This window comes from Parasteatoda tepidariorum, chromosome 1 (genome assembly GCF_043381705.1).
Source record: "Parasteatoda tepidariorum isolate YZ-2023 chromosome 1, CAS_Ptep_4.0, whole genome shotgun sequence".
Classification (NCBI taxonomy): domain Eukaryota; kingdom Metazoa; phylum Arthropoda; class Arachnida; order Araneae; family Theridiidae; genus Parasteatoda; species Parasteatoda tepidariorum.
This window is the reverse complement of record NC_092204.1, coordinates 60,274,618-60,302,538: the sequence shown is the minus strand read 5'-3', so window position 1 is coordinate 60,302,538 and position 27,921 is coordinate 60,274,618. Positions and strand designations below refer to the sequence as shown.

At 27.5% G+C, this 27,921-nt stretch overlaps 1 protein-coding gene across 4 annotated transcripts in view; it reads right to left on the bottom strand.

The window, feature by feature from the left end:
- Positions 1-300: 300 nt before the first annotated feature.
- The window catches only part of LOC107454179 (lamin B receptor), a 29,609-nt gene continuing 1,988 nt past the window's right edge, over positions 301-27,921 (bottom strand). For all 4 annotated transcript variants that reach the window (XM_016071272.4, XM_016071273.3, XM_071180940.1 and 1 more), the window contains exons 2-12: positions 22,677-22,849; positions 19,555-19,956; positions 17,075-17,293; positions 15,844-16,039; positions 12,937-13,122; positions 11,595-11,698; positions 11,400-11,522; positions 10,907-11,093; positions 8,545-8,625; positions 7,791-7,916; positions 301-3,469 (exon numbers count right to left, since the gene is read on the bottom strand). In XM_016071272.4, coding sequence (XP_015926758.2) covers positions 3,309-3,469; positions 7,791-7,916; positions 8,545-8,625; positions 10,907-11,093; positions 11,400-11,522; positions 11,595-11,698; positions 12,937-13,122; positions 15,844-16,039; positions 17,075-17,293; positions 19,555-19,956; positions 22,677-22,835 — 1,944 coding nt within the window. In that variant the 5' untranslated portion in view covers positions 22,836-22,849 and the 3' untranslated portion in view covers positions 301-3,308. The remainder of the gene's footprint in view (positions 3,470-7,790; positions 7,917-8,544; positions 8,626-10,906; positions 11,094-11,399; positions 11,523-11,594; positions 11,699-12,936; positions 13,123-15,843; positions 16,040-17,074; positions 17,294-19,554; positions 19,957-22,676; positions 22,850-27,921) is intronic.

Genomic DNA, 27,921 nt, shown 5'->3' with positions numbered 1-27,921 from the left:
AATTAAACAAATTTTAAAATATACACACTAAACAGTTTTTTAGCCAAACAATCGATAGAAAAACCAGTTTTCTCATTTAATAAGGGCAATTCATGCTAAACTTCATAAAAGTAATAAGTCATTTTTCATATTTTAAGAGTAAATCAGTAGATAAAACGGTCTATTTAAAAAAATCATTTATAAAATGAGTTGATTTTTAAAAATAAAAAAAAATGAAGAGTTAACAGCAGGAATACTGATTTACATGATTTATTCCCCTTATTGACTGGCTCATGTAGAAAAGAAAAACTTAACTATAAATGATATTTCAAATACTTTATTTTGTAATGAAACATTGCACTGACACAAGTATTATTTTTTCAAAATAAAATTTTAATCATTAAAAATGAATGATGATGCTGTACACATGCACCTGATCAATTTAGTCAGGTGGACCTAAAACATTAATACTTACAAAAAGTGTTAAAATACAAAAATTATAATTCACAGTACATTACTTATATTTTAAAACTTAATTTCAAATGAGTTTGTCAAACCTTAGGTAAATGTGAAGAAGAAATTTCACTCTTATCCTGTATATTTATAAATAAGAATTCTATCAAGCAGTTTTAAATTAAGTTGAGTGGTGGTACAGAAATCAAAGTACAGTAAATCAAACTTAAAAGAAAGTTTTGCCAAAAATAAATGCTAAAATTGAATACTTTAGAGAAAAGTTACAAAATATTGGAAAAATCTTCAAGTAAATTTTGTAAGACTTAAGAAAACATTCTTTTTTACAGGACTGAATTAAATTTCTGCCAGTTTACCACCCTTTTAAAACAGATGCTAGGCTCATTCACATAATGATGAATTATAAATAAATTACGAAAAAAGAGCATATACAAAAAAAAAAAAATGTATGTTCAAAAAAATAACAGCAAAGCATTCTGGTATTAAGAAAACAAAATACAAATAAGAACAATCCTGTCATCGAATTTAAACATGAGAATCACACAACATACATTTCAAATATTTCAAGGGTCAGCAAAGGTTTTGAATACCTATTTTAAGAAAATGTAGCAGTCAATGAAAACTTTAATGGATTGAGGCAGATAAAAAGTCAGTTTAAAAAGAAGTCTGCTAGTTACGAAACATTTAATTAGTAGCATATAAAATATACATTTTATGCTAAGTTCACAGAGCTTGTAATTATTAAAATTTTAAAAAAAACATAACATTAAGTGAAAAAAAATTTACTAAACCATTTTTTGACATGCTGATTCTGATACCCACCGAACTTTCTTTCCAGATAAGCATATTAATAGACATCCAGAAGAAAAAATAAAAATGCTTGTTATTTTGGAGCAATAAAACTGATTTTTGCACTCAAAATTGGTGCTAAACTTATGTTTTTCAATCAATGAATATCATTTATTTTGGAGTAGTTTGGCATAATTTCAGCTATTTTGGAACAATTTAGCAAAATTTGCACAGCCGTTCTAATCATGCTATTATTCTGATATAATTCAGATATTTTCTTCTGCGTACATCTCAGTTCATTGTATTCCCCTTGGGAATTGTCGAGAAAAGATTTTTATGTTGTTTGAATAAATTAAAATTGCTGACCCTATATCTACACATAAAAATAAAAGTATAACAAATAGAATCTAAAAAAATTATAAAACTACACAATTTCAATTGTAATTGAATTTTCATTATAAAAAATTACAATTAGATACAAATAGTCACAAGTTATTAACTAAAGGCTTGTACAACGCTATTTATAATAAAACTATCTAACAGAAAATCATAAAATAATAATAGCGACATATTATTTGAAAAAGAAAAAAAAAGCAAATTATGTTTAACAATACTGTTGCTCTTGTGTTCGTTTATATTTTTTCTCAGCTTTAACCGTGTCCTTAAAGGAGAAGATTTTTCTAAAAACCTAACACACAAATTTTAATTAATATAAAAAAATATGCATTGAGAATACTAATTTTCTTCATTTCTAGAATGATAAGATTTAAGAATTGATATTTTTTTTAAAAATTAAAACAAAAACAAATAATACATGTATAATTAAAATAGTTTAAAAAATTTAATTTAACATGAAGATTATATGAACTGTGACACATTCAACACATTTCTGATTTGTTAAAAGCCAAAGAAATTTTTTTCATTTAATAAAATAGTCAACAACTTTTGATGTAAATGTTGATTTCAATATAAAACTTGGTAATTTTTTAAAACTAATTTAGGAGCTAATTATTTAGAAATAAATATTTATATATATAGATAATTTTTTTCTTTTTATTTTTCGTTAAGATAAAAGAAATTCTTTGTTATAATTTCCAAATTAAAAGTAAGAATTTAATTGAAATTACAGTAATTGGTACTTCCAAATAATGAAATACAATTCAATAAATTTAATTTTACTATTCGGATTAAAAATGGGTTAAAATATTATGCCTTTTCAGTGAAAAAATTAGATTTTGATGCAGAATTGTGAAAATGTAAGAAAAAATAAGGAGCTAACTGAAAATTAAAACAAAAGAAAATAAGAGACAACTGCAAGAATAAGATATAAAACCTTTCCTTAATTCCAGACCTGGGATTAAAATCTATATTATTTAGGTAAAATCTGCAGTAGATGGCTTCTCTAACTACTATCTGTTCTTATTTGCCAACAATCTGTTCTGCAATATTTAACATTATGATTTTAAATAACTAAAATACATTAAAACTTATATGAATAAGTAAATCTGTACTACTAAAAGGTTCATAAAGACAACATTTGTAAAAATTAAAAAAAAAATTAACAAGGTTGAAAAAAATGGAGTAATTCAAACATAAACAAAATGATTTAACTTTAAAATTACAAAATATGATTTTAAAAGGAAATATGTACTTGAGTGCACACAATAATAAAATGTATTAATGAACAATTTATCACAAATATCCATCGAAAGAATCAACTCATTATATAAGTACAAAATTTTAAAGATTTTTTTTTCTTCATATTTGTGCAAGATCTCCTTCTTCGAAAGAGTCACGTAAAATCTCTGTGCATTTAAAATTATGAGATGTGAGCAAATATATGAATGTTGTATAAAAACCATAAATATATATTAACTATGTCACATATTAATAAATGAATACACTGATATGAGCAAATGTCAAAATGATTAATAAAACAATACAATAAAAAGTTCCTTTAAAAGGATAAAGTTCAATTGAACCTTTAAAATCCACTCATCAGATGATGATCATGATATATGTACTTGAATTACATACAGGGTGAGAAAAAGAAATGAAGATGAGTGATTTTAAAATATGTAAGGTATGAGACGACTGCGAACTTTTTCTGTGTAATTTTTCCATCCAGGCCCATATTTTTCGCTGCATTCTTTTTCGATTCTGAAGATTCGAAACACTAATGCAAGAAATAACATTGCCAGAGGTCCATAGGGTACAGCATGGGTAAAACCTGAAAAAGAAATTAATACTTAAAAATCAAATTAATGCAATTCTTCGATTATTTTTTTCTTTCTTAATACATAAATGGATTAAAGCTGCAATGAATAGCACAATAGTTTATTACATTATCGAGGAACGTTAGTAAACATAAACAACCTATCTAATTATTCTGACTTAAAATTTAGTGAATCTAATCTGTCATTTGTCTCAAATGAAATACTGATTGCAATTAACTGTGACTGAAATTAAAGGCCTGTTTATGCAATACAAGTTCGTGAATCCGAGAACTTTGAGACATTTCTCTCTCCAAGAAATTGGATGATTCATTGACACTATTCAAGTTCTTGAATGTCCCTGATTGGTCAAATGAATAACTTACGCATGCGCATTGTTCATATTCACATTATAAAATCATACTAACATTAATTCAAATAAAATCCTAATAACAGAGTTTCCACAGAAAAAAAAATGAACAAAATAGTTGCTTTTAGTAGCCTAAAGCATGAAAATAGTTGCCTAAAACTATGAAAATAGTTGCTTAAATAAGAACAAAAATTCATCAAAAATATGACTAAAATTTTGTTAATGACTTATTTGTCATATACCATAATCCATTTAGTCAAGTTGGTGACAAATATGATAATTTTTATATAAACGTTAGTGTTCTAGCACTAAATTTTTAATAAAGAAAAAAATTAGCATATTTGCAGAAAATTAAATAACTTTAATTACTAAAATTCATTCAAAGAATACCTTTGGATTAAAAAAAAACACTTTTTCTAAAAAATTTTCCCTTTTATCACTAATTGATTTAGCAAATATATTGTGAAAAGTGATTACCCAAATTCGAAATTCATGCATCATAATATCCTATTAAAAATTAGGTTTTTTAAAATCGTGTAGAATTTCATAGCAATAACCGTTGAAAAGGTGATTGAGAAGCGAAAGACCTGCGATAGAATCTGTGCAAATTGAACGCATTAAAAAGTGAAGACTCAAATTTGCAATCTAAATTTTTTTTTTAAAATTATTTATTTTTTTTATTTCTATTTTACATTTTTTTAAGAAAAGAAATTCAGTGTGTTCAGAAGATTTCACGTGGTGCAGGTTTTCAACCCAATTTATACTAAAAGACATTGCTAGGAGTACAGAAAAGTCTCTTAATAGTCTCCTTTTCCTGAAAATACTTGGTTTTCTAGCCTTTTCAGGCAAAAAAAGTTGCCATAGTTGCCTCATGCTGAAAATAGTTGGATTTTAGTCGTCTGTGGCAACCCTGTAACAACACAAATACACCGTAACAGTTTAATTTATTTAGATTATATAATACATGAAAACGGACAACAAAATGACATAATCAGATGCCTGCTTACTGCTGTCACGAAACTGTAGAAGCTGATTTGTTATGGGAAAGAAAATTTGGACTGAAAGTAGAACATGCTCTACTACCATCCAGTACTTGGACGATCATTTACGTGATCCAAGCAAAACAAATTTCTATCAATCAATCTTGATCAAAGAAGTTGAATTGTATAAACAGGTCTTAACATGCGTACAATACTATAGAGGAAGTAATCAGAGAAAACTATATGGAATATACATTAATTATGTATTTATACTCTATAACTAGTTATTCATCACATACTCACTGACATGCTAAATAAATATTGTTACATTCTAAATGTTATTTTCCTTAAGAGTTTAATATTTTGAGTAGGTCTTACTCTTATTTTTTATTGACACCTTAAAGTTTACAGAGATTTTTAATAATAAGATAGGGGTATTATTTTTTTTTTCTTTTTTACAATAACAAATAATTAGTTGGGAATTAAGCAGGGATGGGTTACCACTCTTTACTTAGCGAGACAAAAAAAAAAGGACAGCAATTTTAATTAACACACTAATTTGGGATTTTGACAGCAATTTAAATTAACACACTGATTTGGGATTTTGACAGCAATTGTCAAATAAAAAAGAAAGCTTAATGTTCAAATAATTCAAGAACATAATTGAACGATCACTTGTAATTTTATATGTATGTTTATTTATAAATGCTTCATACTCCTAATAGCTGAATTATTCCTACACCATAATTTTGGGGTTCGACATGATGGTTAGAACCAGATAGAACAGTCGATTGTCAAAAACTTGCCAACCCTGGTATAAAGGTTTTAAAATTAATATAATTCCTGATTAAATGCTTTGGAATAAGATTCAGACATAATTTAGGATATGCATTTAGTTAAAATCTGTCAATCTTCCCAAACGAAATAACTTAACACGTGCCTCAAGCACATAACTATGACCATCGCACAGTGGGCCAGCATCCAAGGTTTCGTGGCCAAAATTAGTATTTCGATAAAATTTGTTTCAAAATTAGGGGGGGGGGGTTTATTTAGGTTTTTCATGTGCAGGTAAATTGAATTCATAGTTAAAATTTTGAAATACACTAAAAATACCAACAACAAAAAACAAGATGGCGACTGAAATATGGCGAGCAATATATATATATATGTATATAGTACGTTTAAATAATTAAATATAGCAATGATAATATAATAATTTTCGTAATTTTATATTAAAAATGAAAAGCAAATTATAATTCCGAAGTAATATTACAAAATAGCACAAATTACAAAATAACACGAAAACGTGAAGAAAAAAAAAAGATTTTTGTTTTTCGGTATATTTAGTCCACCTTTACAATATGGGCAAAATAGGGCAGGTTTTTTCAAAAGAAGAAACATCAAAGAAGACAACAAAAAAAAAGTTTAGCTAATTACCTCGTGAAACTTTTGGGAGAGAAGTTTCGAAAGTGATTCAAACATTGTAAAATGTCAATTGATAAGATATAAACTGTAAGTTTATCAAGAGTATCAACTAATCCAACAAATTGAAAAATTGTACTATAATTTCAGACTAATTACTCTGATAAAAATAAAACAGAAAGGTGAAATTCCTGTATATATTTCTGAAATTTAAAAGTTAAATTTAAAAATAAAAAATTTAACATATTTTTCACTACATTGTACCCTTGTCGGACCAAAAAGTAAATTATAATGTTTGGAATGATTATGAATACTTAATTTGGGCGATATTAAAGCTGCCTAAACATATTTTAGTTGAAATTTAATTTTTGGCTTCTGGCCAAAGATCATGGTCTTCTGGCCCACTGTGCATCAGCTTAAATATGCAACATGTAAAACAAGAAAATTGTATTATTGACAATAACCTAGCCAAATAACAATTTTTTTAACGAGGACAAATTCATTACAACCAGATATGAACACTTAAGGACAATTACAAATTTTAATTTAACCAGAAATATATATTAATTAAGAGAATAAAAAAAGAGGAAACTAGGAATGATCCACATTGAACTTTTACAGATTTAATAAAAAACAATTCTCAATGTAAATAGACAGAAATTTAATTTTTAAACACAGTTAGATTTGCAAGTAATTTTAGAGGCCCTAATCAATTAAAATGGAAAAAAAAATAAAAAAAAAGAGAGAGACTAGATTAACTGATGAAAAATAAAGATTGAATTAATGTGGCACATGTTTAAGATGGATTCAAAAGAAATTTATACAGAGGAAAAAAATATTATATTTGCTCATTTTAAAATTAAACGGAAAAAAAAAAGAAAAAAGGATTGCATCCTGAACATAAAAAAAAAAATAAAAAAATAAAAAATAAAAAACTAGCTATCCTTTAAAAGAAATAAAAAAAAAAATATTGAAATTTAGCTTAGGATGGCAAACTTGCGTTCTTTGCTATCATAGTCGGGGGGTAACACTGCCAATCTTCACGTATTGTTTTCAAGAAACAAACTTTGCCTTTTCTTTTTTTGACTAAAGTCAGTAGCATTTGCAATGTCCTGTTGTTAATTGCTGCTTAATATTCAGCCACTATCATAATTTTTTTTTAATTATTTATTTTGGCTAATTTTCTAAGATTTAATTTATTTTGATTCCCTATCATTTATTTCTTGTTCACTACTATTGAACTATGGAACACTGTTAAATCTTAAATCTAATAATGCACAAAGACATAATTTGCAAGCACACATATTATTCATTAAATAAAATATGATTTTAAAAATATGTTAAATAAAAAATTTCAACCTTAATCATTCACTTCTTTCAATCAGTTAAAATTAAAGATTACAATTTTTGGGACTAAATTGTAATCTTGAACCAAATAAAAAAAATTTTTAATTGTCATGCTAACAACCACTAACATCTCTTACAGAAAAAACTTTGTGGTCACTCTTTATTTCAAGACAGAAACAAATTATTTATGTTTAAAATTGAATCCTGAAAATTGCTTACCACAAGAAAGAGTCCAAGCAATAGCCATGATCAAAAGTCCTAAATAGTTGGGATGACGAACCAATCCCCATCCTCCAGAGAGAAGAAGCCTCTTGGATTTTATTTGAGTGGGAACAGAATCATGTTCTACAAATAAAAGAAAATAAATAATAAAACTATTAACTTGCAAAAACAAAACAATTGATATGATCTAGAGCTTGATCCAGTTTAATTAAATTATTATCTTCAATGGAATCCCAATTTTTATCATGCGACTGTTATTAAATAATTCAAACTGCTACATAAGCACAACTATGCATTTAATTGAAATAATTTAAAACAGCTTTGGAAAATAGTTCCTCAATATTTTTTATGGCAATTATAATTATTAACCATGATTTACAGAACCAAAATTTGTAGTGTAAATTTCAACAAAAATAATAAAATTAAAGTATTTTTATCAAACAATAAGACAAAAAAAAATAATAATAATAATAATTTTTTAATGCAATTTTTAGAAGAAGCTTTCAATACTGCGCTGAACACATAATTTGCTAGCCACCTGTAATTTAATATCAGTTTTTACTTTATAATGTACAATAAATTTAAATAAAAATAAAACAGCTACATATACAAGTCCTACATCAAAAATGAATTTAGTTAAAGGAATATTGAATGCCAAAATGTTATGACAGTGTTTCTTAAAAGTAATTACAACACATAACATTCTAGTAGTCACAGACACGTAAATAAACCTTATTGTGTATTCACATACTTAGCATGGCTTTCCCATATGGATCTCTCCTAAAATTGTGCTTCAGGTTACTTGATGTCAGAAAAATATAGTATCCAATCACTACAATGAAAAATTGATAAAATTTTTTTATTAAAACCATTTTTAACATCATAACTGTGTTTAACATTATACTATTATACTTTACAACATCATTATACCTTGCACTAATATGAGAAATTAGTACAATAGATTAAATTGAACCAGCATCAATGGCACCTAAATGTTTTTTCTTAGTTGTCAAAACAATGCAGCAGCGTAATTCTAAATTTTTGTTTTAACCACAATACTAACTTTTTTTCAAAACAGAAATGCTCTGTTAATACATACACAACTACGAAAGTTATAATAAATTTATATTTAACTTGTTTATTTTGTGTGCTTTTTATTAATGAAAAATAAGAACAAATCGTTTTTCTCATTTTCATGTTAAAAAGTTTGTCCAGAAATAATAAACATCTTCTAAGTTCTCATGCACGTGATTAAGTTTATCTAGAAATGAAAATGCTTTATCGTAGACGAACAAAATGACAAATACCAATTTTAGGGTTAAAAGCATAAAAAAAGGAGATTAAGAAACTTTTCTTCTTTAACACGTGTATAGAGCCCCCAGTGGCAGAATCGTGGCGACACGGCGACATTGTCGCAGAACGTTACAGAGTTCTTGCAGAAAAATTTTTCCTTTACAAAGTAAAAAAATTTGGTTTTCTCTTCTGCAAAAATTTTCGAAATTTTTTTTTCTCTCTAAACTTATATTTAAAAGATGTCTTTTTCAAGCATCGAAGGGGAAAGAAATGTTCTTAATTTTTCGATTCTTATTTGGGAAGAATGAAAAATAAAGAATATTGAAGTAAAAAATTTCTTTTCTGCAGAAATGTTAGGAAGATTTTTCCCCCACCACAATTATACTCAAGAGATACCTTATTCACTCATCAGAGGGGAAGAAATGCTCGTGATTTTTTTAAATTTCCTTTTGGGAAAAATAAAAAATTTTGGTTTTCTTTTCTTTCACTGATTTTACGATTTTTAATCATTATTTTTCTATGTGATGATGATTTAGGAAATGCGAAAAAAGAAATAATTAGTGTGTTTTCCTCTTACAAAATGTGAGAATATCGCCTATGACATTAGAGTAAAAAAATATTACATATTCATTATTTAAACAAAATACATAAAGTTTTATTATATCCAAATAGGCTTTTCTTTGTAAATACAAAGTTTCTGTTACTTTAAATTTAATTAATAACATGTATATTAGTTATTATTAAAAGTATCTTGCAGAAAAATATTAGTGCTAGAGAAGATTGTCGCAGAAAGCCCAAAAAAATTCTGCCACAGGGATAGAGCCTTAGCATGCCATACTTATAACTTTTGGTCCTGCAGATACTCAGAGCACATGACGTAATATTTCTTACCTTTTGTATAACTAGGCCAAGAGTTGTATTGCGGGTGCAAAGGTATTTAAAAAGTTAAGCATAAAAAATGACAATAAAATTTTATTTTCTAGACTTCAAATTTGAGTTCTTAGAAGCTAATTACTAATAATAATCGCTTATTTCAAACCCTGATTATAGTGACAAGACTTACTGTTCTCAAATAGAAAATTTTTAATCAAACTGTTCCTTGGTATTGTTTACAAATAAGTACTAAAAAAATTTTGAGCATTTCCACTGTATGAGACAATACACTTAAACATGTATTTGATCAGATAAAAATTGGAGTATCTATCCCCAAAATTGCTCTTAAAAATGTTCTCCTGAAATTTTTAAACGAGGCATCAGGGTTGCTACTCAAATGGAAGAATAAAATTTTTATCTAACGTAACAGCATATAATGAACCACAAAAAATAAAAGTTTGCCATTAATGCATATTATATATTTTAATTAATGCCAGATGGGAAAAAAGAAGCTTCTGCACAGGAAATTTGTTACTCGATCAATGTTGGTCCGTGATGTTGAGAACAGTTTCAAAACATTCTGACTTTTCCAGCATAGCAACCCTGGGGCATACCAATATCTAACCCCAAACACTGCATACATATTTTTAACTTTCACATTAAAACTAATTGGTTGACTCATTTGAAAGCGGCAAATTTATAAAATAAAAAAATATTTCAGTCTACAATGTTCGTTGATTTATTAATCTAAGAAAAATTATATAACTAGAAAGACAGCAGTTTGAAAACGTGACTTTCCAAATGCAGAATTATTACAAGATCAGGAAATATTTCCTTAAAATGCTTTAAAATATAAGCTATAAAGAATTAATATTATATAACAATTTAAGAGTACAATATAATTCTGAGCTGAAAAAAATCAAATTAACTATAAAACCTATACTTACAAAACAGAACTACAATAACTGCTACTGCTGAGTAATACCAGTATAACGTCAAAGAGGTCTTAGTTTCATAGAGATAGTGGTAAACATTTGGAGCTGATAAGCCAAAAGGTACAAGAAATCCAGTTGTCAAAATAAAAGCATATCCCACAGTATCAGAAGTGTAAGTATAAGTACTCAACAATTTTTCCTACAAAATAAATCATTGCATTTTCAGTAATTGAACAAAGTAAACATATAACAAAAATGAAAAATTTGCATAAAAATTCTGAAATGGAGAAACTACCTATTCAAATAGGTAGCTATTATAAAATGAACTTTTCAACCGATAAATTAGCATGTTACAATTTTCCTTTTAAAACACTTTTGCTTTCATTAATATAGAATAATTATAGAAAACAATAAGCATCTAATAAACAGATCACTAGGTTAAAAAAAATTTAATAATGCAAAAACCATAAAAAATGCTTTGCATACACAAATTGTTGAAACTTACCTCGCAAAACAACAAATGGAGAGCAAAAAGGATTTGCATTCCAGCAGTTAAACCTAAAGGAATTGCAGAACGAGCACTTTTCAAAAGAAAATATTTCATCAGAATACTGGAATTTAAAAGAACCTAGAATAAAATGTTACAATAAATAAAATTTCAATAAATTAAAACATTGATCTGATTAACTACTATACTTACAGATCCAATCAATCCTGCACGAATAAAACTTGTTTTAACATCAATTTTCCCAAATAGAACAGGATTTGTATAAGAACCACTGTAAAATTTACCAATAAAGGGCACTGAAATAAGAATGAAAATAAAATAATCAGAGGAATTATTAAAGAAAGGGGGAAAATATCATGATGGAAAAATATGCATTTAAAAAAAACATCCCATATTTCATTAATTTTTCTTAATATTTTGAAAATGTATAAAATCAGTCAATTTTATTCACAGATTATTTTTTATTCATAATAAATTTCAAGGAAATGTATGCATAAATCCAATTAGGTTCATCCATATATTTATTATATGCATAAACCTAAATGGATTTATGCATATATTTCCTTTATAATTTATGGTTAATAATTTATAAAAAAATGATAGAAATTTCTAAAAATAAAAATACTTTTCTATAACTTCTTTCCTTCAAAAAGCAAATTTAGTTAGGCAAAGAAAACAGTCATAAATGCAATTTAGAAATTTTANTTTCTGACGTCAAAAACCCAACCCTGATGCATATATTTATTATATGCATAAACCTAAATGGATTTATGTATATATTTCCTTTATAGTTTATGGTTAATAATTTATTAAAAAATGATAGTAATTTCTAAAAATAAAAATACTTTTCTATAACTTCTTTCCTTCAAAAAGCAAATTTAGTTAGGCAAAGAAAACAGTCATAAATGCAATTTAGAAATTTTAAAAATACATGTAGTATTTGGTCTGAACATTGTCAAAATTTCAGGCATGAGAGTGGGTTAGGCCTATCAACTCAAATCATGAAAAAATAAAAAAAGTATGCAAAACTATTTTGCACCAAAACAAATATATATATATATACATAAGTTTACTTAATTATATCAAGTTTTACATCTGCTTACATAATTATTTAAAGTTTTTTTTTAATTGTTTACTTCTTTTATTTATTATTACTTGCACATGGCAGTCTAACAAACTGTTAGGTTTTTATATATGAGTCTTGGTTAAAGAGAATAAAATAACAATTAAGTTTAGAAGTTTAGTTTTTGCTTTTAAGTTCAGAAAGTCAGAAATTCCGCCATAAGGCAGAAGAATCTTATACTTGAAATTTATAACATATGCTTAAAAATATAACCCAAAATTATGTTTTCCCAATTTCAGACTAGTTATTATTATACACATAGAATTTAGGTTATTTAGTAAAAACAAATTAATTCAATGGTAAGACAAGTAAAAATATAAAAAATTATTTTATCAAGGAAAAAAAATTCAATAAAAAGTAGTTAACATAAGTAACATAATAGTTACCATAGTTACATAATGGCATTATTACCTTTTGTGGGTACAGAACCATGTCCCTTTATGCAGTGAGTGATGTATAGAATGAAAGAAAAAACAGCACAATAAATAAAAGAGCTCAATGCAATCGGCTTGAACTTATCTATACCCCAATTCATGTTAATACCAAAATAAGCACAAACTCCAAATATTATCATGCTGCAAACTAAGTAGACCAAACCTGTAAATAAACAATACAATAAATATACATTAAGATAAAACTTCGATTATTGTGATTTAAATATTAAGGTTGGCAAACTATATACAAGAGTGATTCTTAAACTTTAACAGATATACACCTGGAAAGATTTTACTTTCACAGAAGCTGTCCCTACCTTTCATTTCAATTTTACTAACAGACCACTTTTGAAAAAAAAAAATTTTTTTAAACGCAGCAAAATCCTAAATTTTTATATTTTGCACAAATGTAATAAAAAAAATATATGACTGAAAACTAAAAATTCAAATATCAAAATATATTTAGTAAAGCTTTCTAGAAAAAGTGCATTGTAGATTTGGGATGTCAAGGGCTCACAATTTCGCGACAAATGCTATGATTGTGGGAACAAGGTCAGCATTGTACAGTTTAAATTTATATCTTGATTCTATAAAATATGCCGAAAACTAAAGATTTCAAAAAAATTTATGACAGTAAAAGCAAAACAAATCTTTAACAAAATTAAATCGAATTGGAAAAGAAAAAATCTCTACATAAGAAAATTAATATGAGGGCCAAATTACATGACCTTGGCTTTTCTTTAATTACTAACTCAAATCAAACTTTTTTGTTGTTGATTGTTGTTGCATTTGTTCTATTTATCAATATCTAAGTGCGCATATTAATAGATTGATGAAGAGGTAAATAATCTGCTCACTAATCACGGATAATTTGTTTCCTTTCCCTAAAAACAAATTTCTTAACTTCCTAGAAAAAATTCCTAGACTAAGCCATTCTGTATTGTTTCAGCTAAACTTTTGTGCTTTTTTTCACATTTAAATTTGACGATAATAATCGAATTCCAAAAAATGCGCTTAAACAACAGACCTCCGTGGTCCTCAAAAGATAACGGCAAATTATGTTGAATTAAAAAATTCAAAGAGAGGTTCCGCTCTTATTATATTGGCTTTCATTCAGAGATCCCGAAAACATTTCTTTAATGCTTTTACAGTAGGTAGAAGCAGCACCATTTGTTCAATAGCATTATCCTTCCACATGACGTAAAGAATTATTTCGGGCTCTATGCGCTATCGAAAAATCACCTTTGCTAATATTACAATACACATTAGGGAACAAGTGGATAGGTTAAGTGGAACAAGTAAATACAGGTTACTCTACAAAATATTCTTTCTGAAATATCCGTCAATGCTTCTTGGAAGACATAATCCTGACTCCAATCAGCAACTAGGGCTAGTATGGAGCAAATGAAAAAGTAAACTCCGCATGCTTGGGAGATACTATTCTAGGAAGAGGGAAGAAACATTTTTCATTCTCACTGCAACTAGAAAGGTGAGACCACTCAACCAGTTCCAGCTGAGCAGGTTAAGTGACCAGCATATGCAACAGCAAGAGCGCTGATACAAAAAAACATCCTTCACCAATGGGAGGGGAAAGTGCAGATTGTGGAAGTAGGCAGGAATACGATTTTGTGACGTTATGAGCGAAAAAAATGAAAATAAGCTGTCAGGTTTATTTTCGGAGAAAAATTAATACCTTTGTGGATTATAATTAATACCTTTGTGGAAATTAATACATCAGAGTCAGAAGATCCTTCCAGAAATTCCGGGTTAGTTACCAATTATGACTTAACCATACAAGCCCACTCACCACGACAAGGCGGTAATACCAAATGGAGGGTACAGTTCAATGAACTTGCAAAAAAAAAATTTTTTTATTATATGTAGATGAAATAGTATAGCTGAACTATTTTCAGCGTAGCCAAATCTCTCAACAAAAAATATTTGTAAGCACTATATACATTAACAAAATGCAAAATAATCTTCAAAGACAATACATGATCATGATAAAATAACTAGTTTCTGACAAAGAACACTTTTCTTGATTATATTAGCCATATAAAAAGATTGAGAGATTTTTCGGTTTTATTTCAGAGGGTGTAAAATGAAGCCGGAAATTGAGAATATTTTGCTAAATGCAGCTGAGTTGCACATGAGAGTGCAATAATCTCATCAAATCTAACTCAGTCGATGCACAAACGACGCTCTCATACGCCATAAACCAACGGTAAGCTGAACTGGATTGTGGTTGAATGAATTGTGAAAACGTTAAATAGAACAATGTGAAAAGCACGTTTTTGCATATTGCATGGCTTAAATTGACATGATAAAGAAAAAAAAATCTCACCTTCGAAAAGGGAAATTTAAGCACTTTTTAAAAACACCCATTGAAGGATGCACCTTTAACCCACTGACGGTTCTGCACGTAAAAAGTCGCATTTTAACCTGTAGTCTTCTCTGCATAGCAAAACCGGTTTTCCCATGTTAACTGATAGGGAAACTGTGTGTAGGGGAGAAACATTCTCCCAATTTTGCCCATTTCCTTAACCGCCAGTGGGTTAAGGGCTTTTAAAAAACAAAAATCGAAAAGAAGCACCGTTAAGCACTTTTTAAAAACACTACGCACCATGACCTTTAAATATCTTATAGATTGCACTTTGAAAGAAGAATATCAGAAAAAATTCCTTTTATTTTTCCCACTTTATTAAGAAAAATTTGAAATTCCCTGCATTTTCAGATGATTTTTAAATTTCCTGTTTTTCCCGTGGAATATGAACCCTGCCAGACTATCTGAAAATTAAAAGAGAAGGGTATAGACAACATTTTATTTGGACCATGCCATTCCTCTGGGAAATTTTAAAACCTTTATTTAATTATATATACATACCGTGAAGTCTATATTCCATAGCAGTTTTGCTGTCCAATGATGGAAATCCAAGTACTTTTTTACCAAGTGGAATGAGAGGTAGCAAGCAAAGTAAAAGATGAAATGCAATTACAGATGCCAGTGGAATCTTTACACTGTTTACCAAAACAGACCATCTCGAGAAGAAAGGAGGCACTTCCAAAATGGTACAAGCTTTCTAAAAAATTAGAAAGATTTTAGATCACTTAGTGAAATTTGACATTGTCAAAGAGTAACAGGCCATTTAAGTACAAATCTAAAAACATTTAAATTAAAATTTGGCTAAAATAGAGAACCAGATATCAGAATTGTATTTTAGTTCAAGTTATTGTAAAATTTAGTCATTGATAGAAGAGTTTGCCCGCAAAATGCAATTTACCACACAATTTCTTTTTAAATTGATTAATAATTATCCATCAATTTTGTCTTATTGCATTTCGGACAGATCAGTAAAGAAAATCTTATTTTACACAGAATGCTAATAAATTTCATAGTAACTACCAGCACTGAAACAAGAACTGTACCAGTATCTGAAATTGGTGTGTTATGATAAGCAGATTAAATTATAAGGGGTCTGTCCAGACATTTTGTGAAAGGTCCGTTTTTGTAAAATTGTGAAAAAATTACTCGTAATTTGAAAATATAAAATGAACGTTGAGTCACATTCTTTCAACCAGGGTCCGGTTTTTGTAAATTTGTACAGATAGGGTCCTGTAGTCGCATAAAACTTTTTTTTAGGAGTTTTTAAATCGTAAAGACATTAAATTTTAAAAAATAAACAGCAATTCCTGTTGCTAAATTAGAGATGCAACATACAAATATTTGGTAATTAACCTATACTGCTGAAAGCAGAATATTCATTTCGGACGAATAAAGGAAGAAGCGTTTGCCAAAGACAAAACTTAGTTCATTTACATTTGTCCTTCCCCCCCCCCTTCCTAGGAAGGGTTTATTCGATTACCAAAACAATAATGAATATAAACAAATTTGTGAAGGGTCTGATTAAAAAATAAATTATTTTGTAAAGGATCCGTTTTTAAGTTAAAATATTATATGAAGGGTCCGTTTTTATGGAAAGATATTTTGTGAAGAGTCCGTTAACGGACACAAATTTCTTCTAAACAGACCCCTTATTATGAAATAAAAAGGTTTTTGTTTAATATGTAGAAATATTTTAAATAAAAAAAAGCAAACAGGTGCTTCTTATACTCACGGTCGTGCAAGCAAATATTAAGAACAAAAGAACTGCAGGGAGAAAAAATATCTTCAAAAGCGTAGAGAGAAAATATGCAGTCTGCCACACTTTAGAAATCTGTTTTGGCCTTGAATCAATTTCATCCTCCTCTTCTTCTTCTTCGTCATCATCTGAATATTTAGCTTTTGAGGGAAGTTTCTTACTTTCAAACTTCGATTCCAACTGTCGTTGAGTTGACTAAAAAAAAGCCAAGAACATATGCTTTAAAACTTACACAAGAGAGATTTTAAATTAGAAATGCACATTGTATGCCCCTAAAATAGTTTATATGTGGCACTTGCATTCTAGTTAAAAATACGATCAGAACCCTGAAACACTAACTTAAGGAGGAACAGTAGAATTGTTAACTTAGTTCAGAAATTTTATAATAAATAAAAAAACCAAACAATACATAGTAGGAAGTATATACAAAGAGAGCAGACATATTTATATTAACTACAGATAACATACAATTCTATTCATAAATTTCTATTGTATTATACATTCCTACCCTAAATAGGCAGAACAATATACAATTTACTTTAAATGTCAAACAGTGTTTTTATTTTTCATCTAAAATTAAACCATTTATAACTTTGATACTTTCAAAAGAAATACAATTACTTTAACAGTATTAAAGATTTCTAACTCATAATTGAAAGACACAAAATATGTTAGTCTCTCGACTCTAGACAAGCTCAAAAATTGTCTTTAAATTATCTTCTAGTCTAAGGCAAATATAATTAACACTAAAAAAGTAAATAAAAACAGATGTTTTCCTTTCAAAATTTGAAGAAAACTAATAAAATAATTTAGAAATGGTTTTTTTTTTCTTTACTTTTTTCCTTGACATAAATAATTTTGTGAATTTTTTTTTTAGTTTATAACGGGGAAAACAGCAGAGACACAAACATGAGAAAAATTCAGTACAGTAGCTAGATTTTTACGCAAATAGCATTATAAATAGCAGAGATAAGTAACCCTTAATAACCAAAAATTGGGAAAATTTGCTGACCATTGAACTAAACATTCTGTTATAAAAATTAAGGGGGGGGGGAGTTAATTAAGTCTCTGATAGCAATGTCTCCCATCCTTGAGTTCATAACTCACGGCTGATTTAATTGAACTCTTATCTTCAAGAGCTAAAATGGTGATATAATCAACATTACAAAGAATGTGAAATTACTTTTCAGGGCCTACTCTCATTAATGTAGGATTGAGAATTATTAGTTTTCTAACTTAAAAAAAAGGAAAATAATTTCTCTGTTAAGATCAAAGAGGAAACCTTTACGGAGGTATTTAAGTTTTAGTTCACCAAAAGTATGCTGACGTATTTAATGCATAAGGTAATATTAATATATAGCTTGAACTTTATAAGAAATCAAAAATCAGATCATATAAAAGAAATTGATTTTAGCATGCTCACATAAACAAGATGACTTAAAAACTGCATTATTAGATAAAATTTTATTTTTTGCATGATCATATCAATAAGCTGTTTAAAAAACACTAAATATCCAAAATACAGAGGTATCAACAGTGATTCTGCTAAAGCTTGGATATTATAGGTTTGTAAGACCCAGGACTTCCATAGTTTTAAGTCATTTTTTAATTAAAAGCAAGTCCCCGTTTAACATACAAATTCTCAACCTTTATATCCATCTATTAATATTCACATTTGTATTATTTTATTTACTGATAAGCAAAATAAAAAATTTCAAATCAAGAAAAAAATTTTTTGTACTGATGATGTAATTTGATATTTAGAATCATTCTACTTTTCTCCTTAATTTTAATTCTCTCTTAATAAAGGAAATAAAGATTTTTTACACACATTCAAAGTTTATATTTTGTCCATTTTTTTTACCTGCACTTGAAAATTAACCGTCCCTTTTACAAATTTTAAGCATATTTGCCACGTTCCTTATAACACATCAAGAGGATCGCCGATCAATTTAAAAAATTAATCAAAATGTATTCAGAAACCTAAGTATCTTCTGCATGAACATACTAATAAATTGTTTGGAAAAAAAAAACTAAAAATTGAAAATACAATGGTATCAATTTGTAAAGTAAAGTAAATCAAACCATATTCAGAAACACATTTTCTTTTTCTGCAAGATCATGCTGTTTGAAAAAAAAAAAAAAAAAAAAAAAAAAAAAAAAAAAAAAAAAAAAAAAAAACTAAAATATCCAAAACATAGTGATAAATTAAAATAGTTATCACCCAAGTTTCTTAATTTTTAACTTAGGAAGCATTTCGAAAGCTTTTTTTTAAAGCTAATTTAATTTTAAAGATGAATTAAAAGTGTTTTGATTATACTAAAGTAGCATTTAAATCATTACTAATTTACATCAGCAAGTTGTATTTTGTTGCAGCTCACAGAAAATCAATTAATTATTTATAATTTTTGCATTGCACACTCCTATTTTAAACAAAGTGAATCAATAAGAAATACCTCCATGCTTCTCAAAGCAGAAAGCCGCTTAGAACGAATTCCTTCGGTTGTGGTTGCGGTAGCCTCGGCTTTCATTACTGATGTTGTCTCTTTACTACTAAAATAGCTGTTAAGCTTTACAATGGGTGATAAATTCAATGAAGTTAATGTTTCTCTGCTAAGAAGAGGTTTTTTAACACTGTCAACAACATCTTTTGATACACTGTTAACGTTTGAAGGTTTCTCTGTTTCAACAACTGCTGTTTTAGAATTATCTTCACCAGTTGATTTTTTAGATCTGCCAGATTTCCTTGCAGGTGACTTCGACCTCGATCTTGTTTCTCTTCCGGTTGATCTGCTACGATTTCTTGTTTTTGAACGATTACTTTTGGTTGAAGTTTCTTCAGTATTCTTTTCAGGTTTCTGAAGTTAAAAATAAATATTTTAAAATTAGAAGTTTGAAAGAAAATAGAAAACATAATTCTAGAATGCAGATTGAAAAAAAAAAATTATGGGGACAAGTAATGTATACATTTACAACTCATATACATACACGAATTTTTCATTATATAATGCTTTCATTTAAATTTAATATAAAAATACATATATTTTTAAACGAAAAGAAATCCGGAGTAAATTGGTTGACCTTTCAGTTTTCATTTTTGCTTGCAAAAATTTAACCATATAGTTAGTTTTTATAAAAAAGTGTGAAGAATGGACCAATGAGTTTTGAGGACAGAGAAGCTTGGCCCACCGAATGGAGCATGATTGACCACTTAACAAAAATATATTCAGAAAATATATTGAAGGATATTTGCATTTAAAATTAAAAGAATAATATACATGTCCTTTTTAATAAAAAAGGTAAATAAATAAATCATTCCAACTGAACACAATTATTTATAAAATTGTACAAATAACAAGTCATTGGTACTTATACTAATTGATTTTACAAAATGAAGTATGACGTATCAAACAAAAGCATATAACAAGAGTAAGATATTTCCTGAGTTAGGTTCATAAAAAATAAAATGTGCATAATTATTTATAAACATTTGTTGGATGTAAAAAATATTTTTAAAACCATTGTAAAAAAATTTAATTCACAATAGAATATTAAAAAACACACAGACACAATCGTATGACTGTCAATATTTTGTTTTTTCTCAAAATTCCATTTAAAAAAAATGTTTTTTCTTTTAATCAAAATACACAGAAAATTTTCATAAATCTAGGTACAAAATGTTTTTTTTTTTCTTTTTTCCCAGAAGTAAATTCTATGTTCTGTCCCAGTTTAATAAAGGTAAAAATATATATGTTTCTGATAAATTTTATTATTTAAATGTATAGAACTGCTCTAGTGTAATTTTTCTAAATGCATATTTGTAGATATAGTTTACTCATTTATGTATACATATATATTTATATATATATATATACACACACACAGATGTAGATTTATTTATCTATACAGTAGAGCGCCAATTATCCGAACTGCTCGCGACCGAACGTGGTTCGGATAATGAAAAGTTTGGATAGTCGGAAAGTTGTTTAAAATATAGTTTAAATGATTATTATTTATGCACTAACTTCCCTTTTCTCACTTTTTCCAGGCTTAGAACTGACAGTACTATTTAAAATAGCTCTGGCTTGTTTAAAAGTTTTTTTTCAGCAATTTTTAAATTGTTTTTATTTATTTACTTCCCTCTTTTTTCATTTTGAATTTTTTTGTCAATTACCGATTTAAACCTTCTTTGTCTATTTTCCATTGCAAAAGAAATTCAGCAAAGACTTTTGTTTCAAAAAAGATACTCTTTATAGAGCAGCCTTTATTCTTTTTAATTAAATCAACTGAACTGGATCAACATCATTTTGACGTTATAGACAAAATGAAGCTCGCATTCTTGGAAAATAATTTTCAGTGTAAGAGGGCTAAAATGGTATGTAGGTTTAACTGTATGTATGGCTACTATAAGAAAACTGCTAAAAAAGGTTGTAAATTAAATATGGTCATTAAATGTAGCGGATATTATTTATTCTTCTGAATTTAGAAGAATTGTCAATAAGTTAAAAAGTTCTAAACATGAAAAAAGAGGGGGGGAACCAATTCGGACATAGTTCAGATAATTGGACGTTCGGATAATAAGGGTTCGGATAATCGGCGCTCTACTGTACATATTTTTTTGAAATGTTTGTTAACCTTCAATTTTATAATTCGATTTCAGATTTAATTAACTTTAATTTTTAAAAAATATTTTTGAAAACTTTTCGATTTCAGAAGATACACAATCTACATCTGTAAGAGAGATTATCGAACTGTACAATACCAATAGAAAAATATATCAACAATCTAGTTAACTTAAATAGAACCAGTGTGAAAACAAAGCTGTTAGTGTTCATAAATTTCACCGAAAGAGAAAAGTGCTGAAAACTATGGAAATAAATACTCTAAAAAATTTAATAGCCCCAAAATTAACTTGAACAACAAAAAAAAAAAAATTGTAAACAAAATAGCTTAAGGATCCAGCTTATAAACAAAAATAAAAAACATTATGTGGATGCAAAAAAAAAAAATTTTTAAATTCTAATTGCAATTTAATTTTTTTCTTTACATACAAAAAAGAAAATTAATTTGAAAAAAGAGCAATAGCCAGCTTATAATCAAAAATAAAAAAATAGATCAGGGAGCAAAAAAAAAATAGTAGGGAGCAAATAATAATTCTAATCGCAATTAGTTTTTTTTTTTATATATATAAAAACAGTGAAAAAGAAACTTTAATAATTACAAATCTAATGCAAAAAGGAAGACAACAATAGTCAACTTCTTAATTTAAAATCGTATATCACTGAAAAAATTCAACCAGAATTGTGTCAAATATAAATTATAGCAATGTATATGTTATAATTAAATTTAATATGTAAACTGTAACAAAATATGAATTTACACAAATTTTGCAAATTTGTCAGTGAATTCATGAAACAAAAAGTATAGCATAATTTTTCAATAATAAATGTTCATGATAGTCATACATATAAATAAATATAATAATTTTATAAATGTTATTAAGTTTATAATTAATCAACATTACTTTTTTAAATTTTTACTTTAAAACTATATTTTTAATTTTATAATAAGCACATACCTTAATATCTGCCAACTTCACAGATGAAATAGTTCCATCATTCTCAAACTGAACTTTGCACACAGTTTTTAGGACATCAACAATTTTTCCATCATAAAATTTCTTACTTCCAGCCCATCGAGCTTGCACTTGATCACCTTTCTTGAACTTAGTCGACATTTTGATTCATGGACCTGAATAAGATGGTTTATAAAACATAACTAAATCTGCACATACATTTTATAAAATTGTGAAAAAAATTTTGCTAGAAAGAATTGAAAAAAGCCCATTGCTCAAAGTTTAGAGCTTGACTAATTTTGAAATAAAAAGACAGATAAAACATAAAAAAATATAAAGATTATATAATTTTGATACAGTAATTTTTTTGGGAGGAACACCAGAGAGCCACTCTGCAGAAAAATTATACCGACTCACTAATATATAATAAAAAGTACATTTTTTACAGGGATTTGAATTTTGTAAAAACATTTTTAAAGGGCAATTTGCTAAATATATATATACATACTAAGCCCACATCCTTTCAAAAGCGATGCCTTTTTATTTTATCTTTTCAGGAGAAGATTCATTTAAAGGTTCTTAACTACCTGTTTGTATAAAAAGTACACTTCAGATTTATTTAGTTACTAATAATTATTTAACTTTAAATTTTGCCATTATTTTGCTAAATAAATACCTTTTATTTAAGAATGTATCTTTTAATGTATGTTTCTAAAGAGCTAATGTGTCTCTCATTTCGCATTAATGAGATAAATATCGCCAAGAATCACGTACTTAATCTTAAAGTGGGCAAAATTTCACATTTTGAAAAAATTGGGATTTAAGATAAAATTGTCACTGCGAAAGCGGGGATTATTCATAAGTGCGATTCAGAATTTGCAGATTGAAATAATACAGGGCTGCCACTCGATGAAAGCAAGAAAAATAGCTGCTTTAGTTGCATCATATATGAAAGAAAGTCTCCAAGATATATAAAATAGTTGCTAACATCATATCCTCCTTTAACATAATATTAATTATTTGTGCTGTAATAGCATAAAATTCAAATAACATGCAGTTAGATACTTATATTTTATAAAAAATGTACATTTATTTGTGGATTTGCCAACAATATACTCTTTCACACTACGCTTAAAAACGGAGAGTTTAATCTTTATCCGTTACAGAACAGTTGAATTTGAAACTTGAATTTCCTTTCTCGGTTCTCTTGCAGCTGCTTAGTTTAGACATCAAAAAAATAAATAAATAAATAAATATTGCAATTTAATTCCTTTTTATTTTGTTTATTTTTCATAACTGACACATTTCCAAATTTTAATGCTTATCAAAAATATTACGATCGTAACTCGACAAAACGAATACCACCTTGTACCGTTTTTTCTATTCTAAATGGCTCTAAAAAAAATTAATAACACATTTTGTGTAATCAAAGGCAATTTTTCTAATTTTGCAACACATTTTGTGTAATCAAAGGCAATTTTTCTAATTTTGCTACTTCATTCAAATTAAAAGACGGGAAAAAACTTAATCCTCAGAGATATTACATTAGCTTTCTGAAGCAGGAGGAGCATCCACGTAGTGCAAATTCCAATTCCATCAGTCTGATTGGTTAAATATGTCTGTCATGCTTTTGACATCAGTGAGAAATAATAAAATTAGGATAAAACGAAAGCACTGCAAAAAAGTGGGGGAAGGGAGAAACTCATGAAGCTATTCTTCATTTTAGTCGCTTTGGCTTAAAAAAGTCGCCAATTTTACACTAATCATTGCAAATTAGTTGCTTTTACTCATATTTCTACTAAAATAGTCGCCATAAATGCCATTGCTTTAAAATAGTCGTTTTAGTCGCCTTTGTAGTCTCCAATGAAAGCCGTGTAATATTCTGTTAAAAAATTAAACGGACATTTTAAAAACTATGTAAAAATCCCTAACTGTTAAAATGGTGATCAACAAAACCAAATGGACAATAAAATCGTCACATATCAATCAAGTATTCAAAAAGTAATTCTACAAAAGGCAATTCAAAATTTCACATGTATAATAAAGCATTTAAAAAAAAATGTTGAAAATCGGTAACAATAACTGACAAAAATGCAATCATAAATTCACGTGAGATTGTGAGTGAATCGCCAATAATTGAGTGTGAAATGCGCAGTTCGAAGCTAATCAAACTAATAAAAAATGCCAATCAAACTAATATCAATTAAAACATTTAGATTTTAACAACGACATGAAAATCAGTTTTAATAACTACCGAAAAAACGAGCGGCAAAACCACTCGGATTCACAGCGGAGTCTTCGCAAATCGAGTAGATTGAAGAATGATTACTAACTGAAATGTGTAATTCAGAGCTTTAAAAACATGAAAATCTGTAAAAAAAATTCTTTCGAAATAGCGCAACCACATGGATTTATTCGTTATTAATTGAAATTGATGTTAATTATCATCTATTTGTTTGTTTATTTTTTTATTGAACTAAAATTTTTTTATTTGTTTAACTTAAAGACCTATTATCAAAAAAATCTTTTTTCCATGCCTGCCAAAGTCCCAACGATTTTGGATATAGTACTTTCCACTATATATTCTTCACGGTAAGATTCTGTTTAACGTCTGATTTCATTGATAATAAAGGTTTTATCCCAAAAATAATGAATAAGTTATTATATTTCAAAAAATATACAATTAGAGAAAGGATAAGATAAACATTAAATTATAATTTTCCATTTGCTTTATGTAAATCATTTGCTGGTAATAATAATAATCTTTGATATGAACAACAGCACAAGCCTTCTTTAAATGATTTTTCCAGTGAAGTCTTTTAATGTAAAACTAAAAGGACGGAATTGCTCAATTCAGGGATGAGATTAGCAAAAAGGCAAAAAAGGTGAATTTCCACGCTAGTAAATTTTACGCAAGCGCAACCCTTTAATAATAAATTCCAAACAGTTTAAGGTAATAAATAATGTGTTGATATACAATTGTGTACTAATCTATTATTATATAAACGATTACATTGATACTTAACATTTAGTGAAAGTAAAAATTACCAATTGAAAAAATAAAGCTGGAAATTATATTTTTCCTCAGTTAAGAGACAATTATTACTTGAAAAACTACCTGGTTTAGCAAATTAAAACTACTGAGAATATACATTAATATTTCAATTCTTTTAATAAATACTGTTGTGTGATTTATAGCAAATATATCATTAATATTACTTTTTAAATTATAATTGGAAAAAAAAAACTTTAACAATGGACCAAATCATTATGTTCATATTATAGTCTAATCTAACAAGAACCCTTTGAAACATATCAATAACAGTGAAGTAGAAATATATAGTAACTCCTTAACATACAAAAATTGCTATGTTAGTTTGTAAATTACATGACAATCTGCAACTGTTTAGATAATTGTTTTTTACTTGATAAGAATTTTGCATCTTATAGCATAAATAACAGCAATTATAAATAAAATTTTAATGATGAGTTAACTCTTTTTCCAAAAAAAAAATATATTAAATTAAATCCCTTTTTAAGTGATTGCTTTTGTTTGCTTGCTATCTTTCATGTTTGCTATATTTAGTCGTTAGTCCATCTTCAAACATCTTGTGACAAATCCTGTTTTTACTTCTTTGCAAGCACAGAATGTAAGCTTTGAATATATTCCCTTCCAGTTTCTCTGATGTTGTAACACTTACATACACACTAATAATCGTCGTTAGAAAAATAGTCACCTTTATAGTAACTAATTTTTTTTTTAAATTTACTTCTTACAAGAATCGCGATAGTTGANAATTAAATCCCTTTTTAAGTGATTGCTTTTGTTTGCTTGCTATCTTTTATGTTTGCTATGTTTAGTCGTTAGTCCATCTTCAAACATCTTGTGACAAATCCTGTTTTTTCTTCTTTGCAAGCACAGAATGTAAGTTTTGAATATATTCCCTTCCAGTTTCTCTGATGTTGTAACACTTACATACACACTTATAATCGTCGTTAGAAAAATAGTCACCTTTATAGTAACTAATTTTTTTTTTAAATTTACTTCTTACAAGAATCGCGATAGTTGATCTTAAAATTGCATGAATATGGATTATTATGAATTTTGAAATCACATGAAAATGAAACTAGATATACGATTTTAAAAATGAGAAAATAAACTGGGATATAGAATTTTTAAAACGCGTAAATACAAATACCGATTCATAATTTTTAGATCGCATAAATACGAATCATGATGCCTTAGTTTTAGATTGCATAAATAAGAATTATAAATTTTTAGAATGCGTGAATGTGAATCCCAATGCCTTATTTTAAAATCACGTATAAATACGAAAATCAATGTTTGATATTATAAACCGCATGAGCAAATCAAGACATTGAATTTTAAACTTGCGTGAATACGAATCGCTACATAGGTTTTTAAAAAGGCGTAAATACGAATCACAATATCGGATTTTTAAATCTCGTAAATAAGAATCGCAACATACAATATTCAAATCGCATGAATAAGAATCGCAACACGCAAATATGAAAAGCTATGTTTTATATTAAAATCGTGTGAATAAGAGTCGAGATATTAGCAGATTCCAGGCTTGGGACTGCTAAAAGGCTTGTCAGAAGCAGCGTCGTTTGAACTGCAAAAATCGGACACATCTGGAGGGCAGGTAAAAAATTCGGAAAATCTTATCTGCTGCGGGTAAAAGGGGAGAAAATAGCTAAAATACATAAAAATGAGAAAGGATTGGTACCTATGTAGTTTGAATTTTCTGTTTCTCTTTGAAAATCAGTGAATTTTCTGAAAGAGCGGAATACTTATTAAAAAAAAATGAAATTTTTAGAAAATCTGAATTTTTGATAAAAAAGCTGAAATTTGAGAGATAAAAGTGAAAATCCGCTAAAAAGCGGAAAAATCTCATCCCTGTCAATTATATTTTCCCATTAGCAGTATGTAAAATAATTTGCTGGTAATAAACATAATTCAATTTTACCCATTCAGCTTTTGTTTATTTCAATATTCTATTCAGTGCTATGAAAACTTATTATACACATAAATATTATACATAATGAAAGACTTGTTCTATCCAGGAAAACTTATAATAATTTATTTCCTTTCATATATTCTATTTCGAAATAATTTACCTTTCATGGGATATTCAACTGACAAGTTGCCGCCCTTTCTAACATGTTTAGTTTGTAATAATTTAAAGAATAATTTCTGGATTGTTAGAAATTATTAGTTCCATTA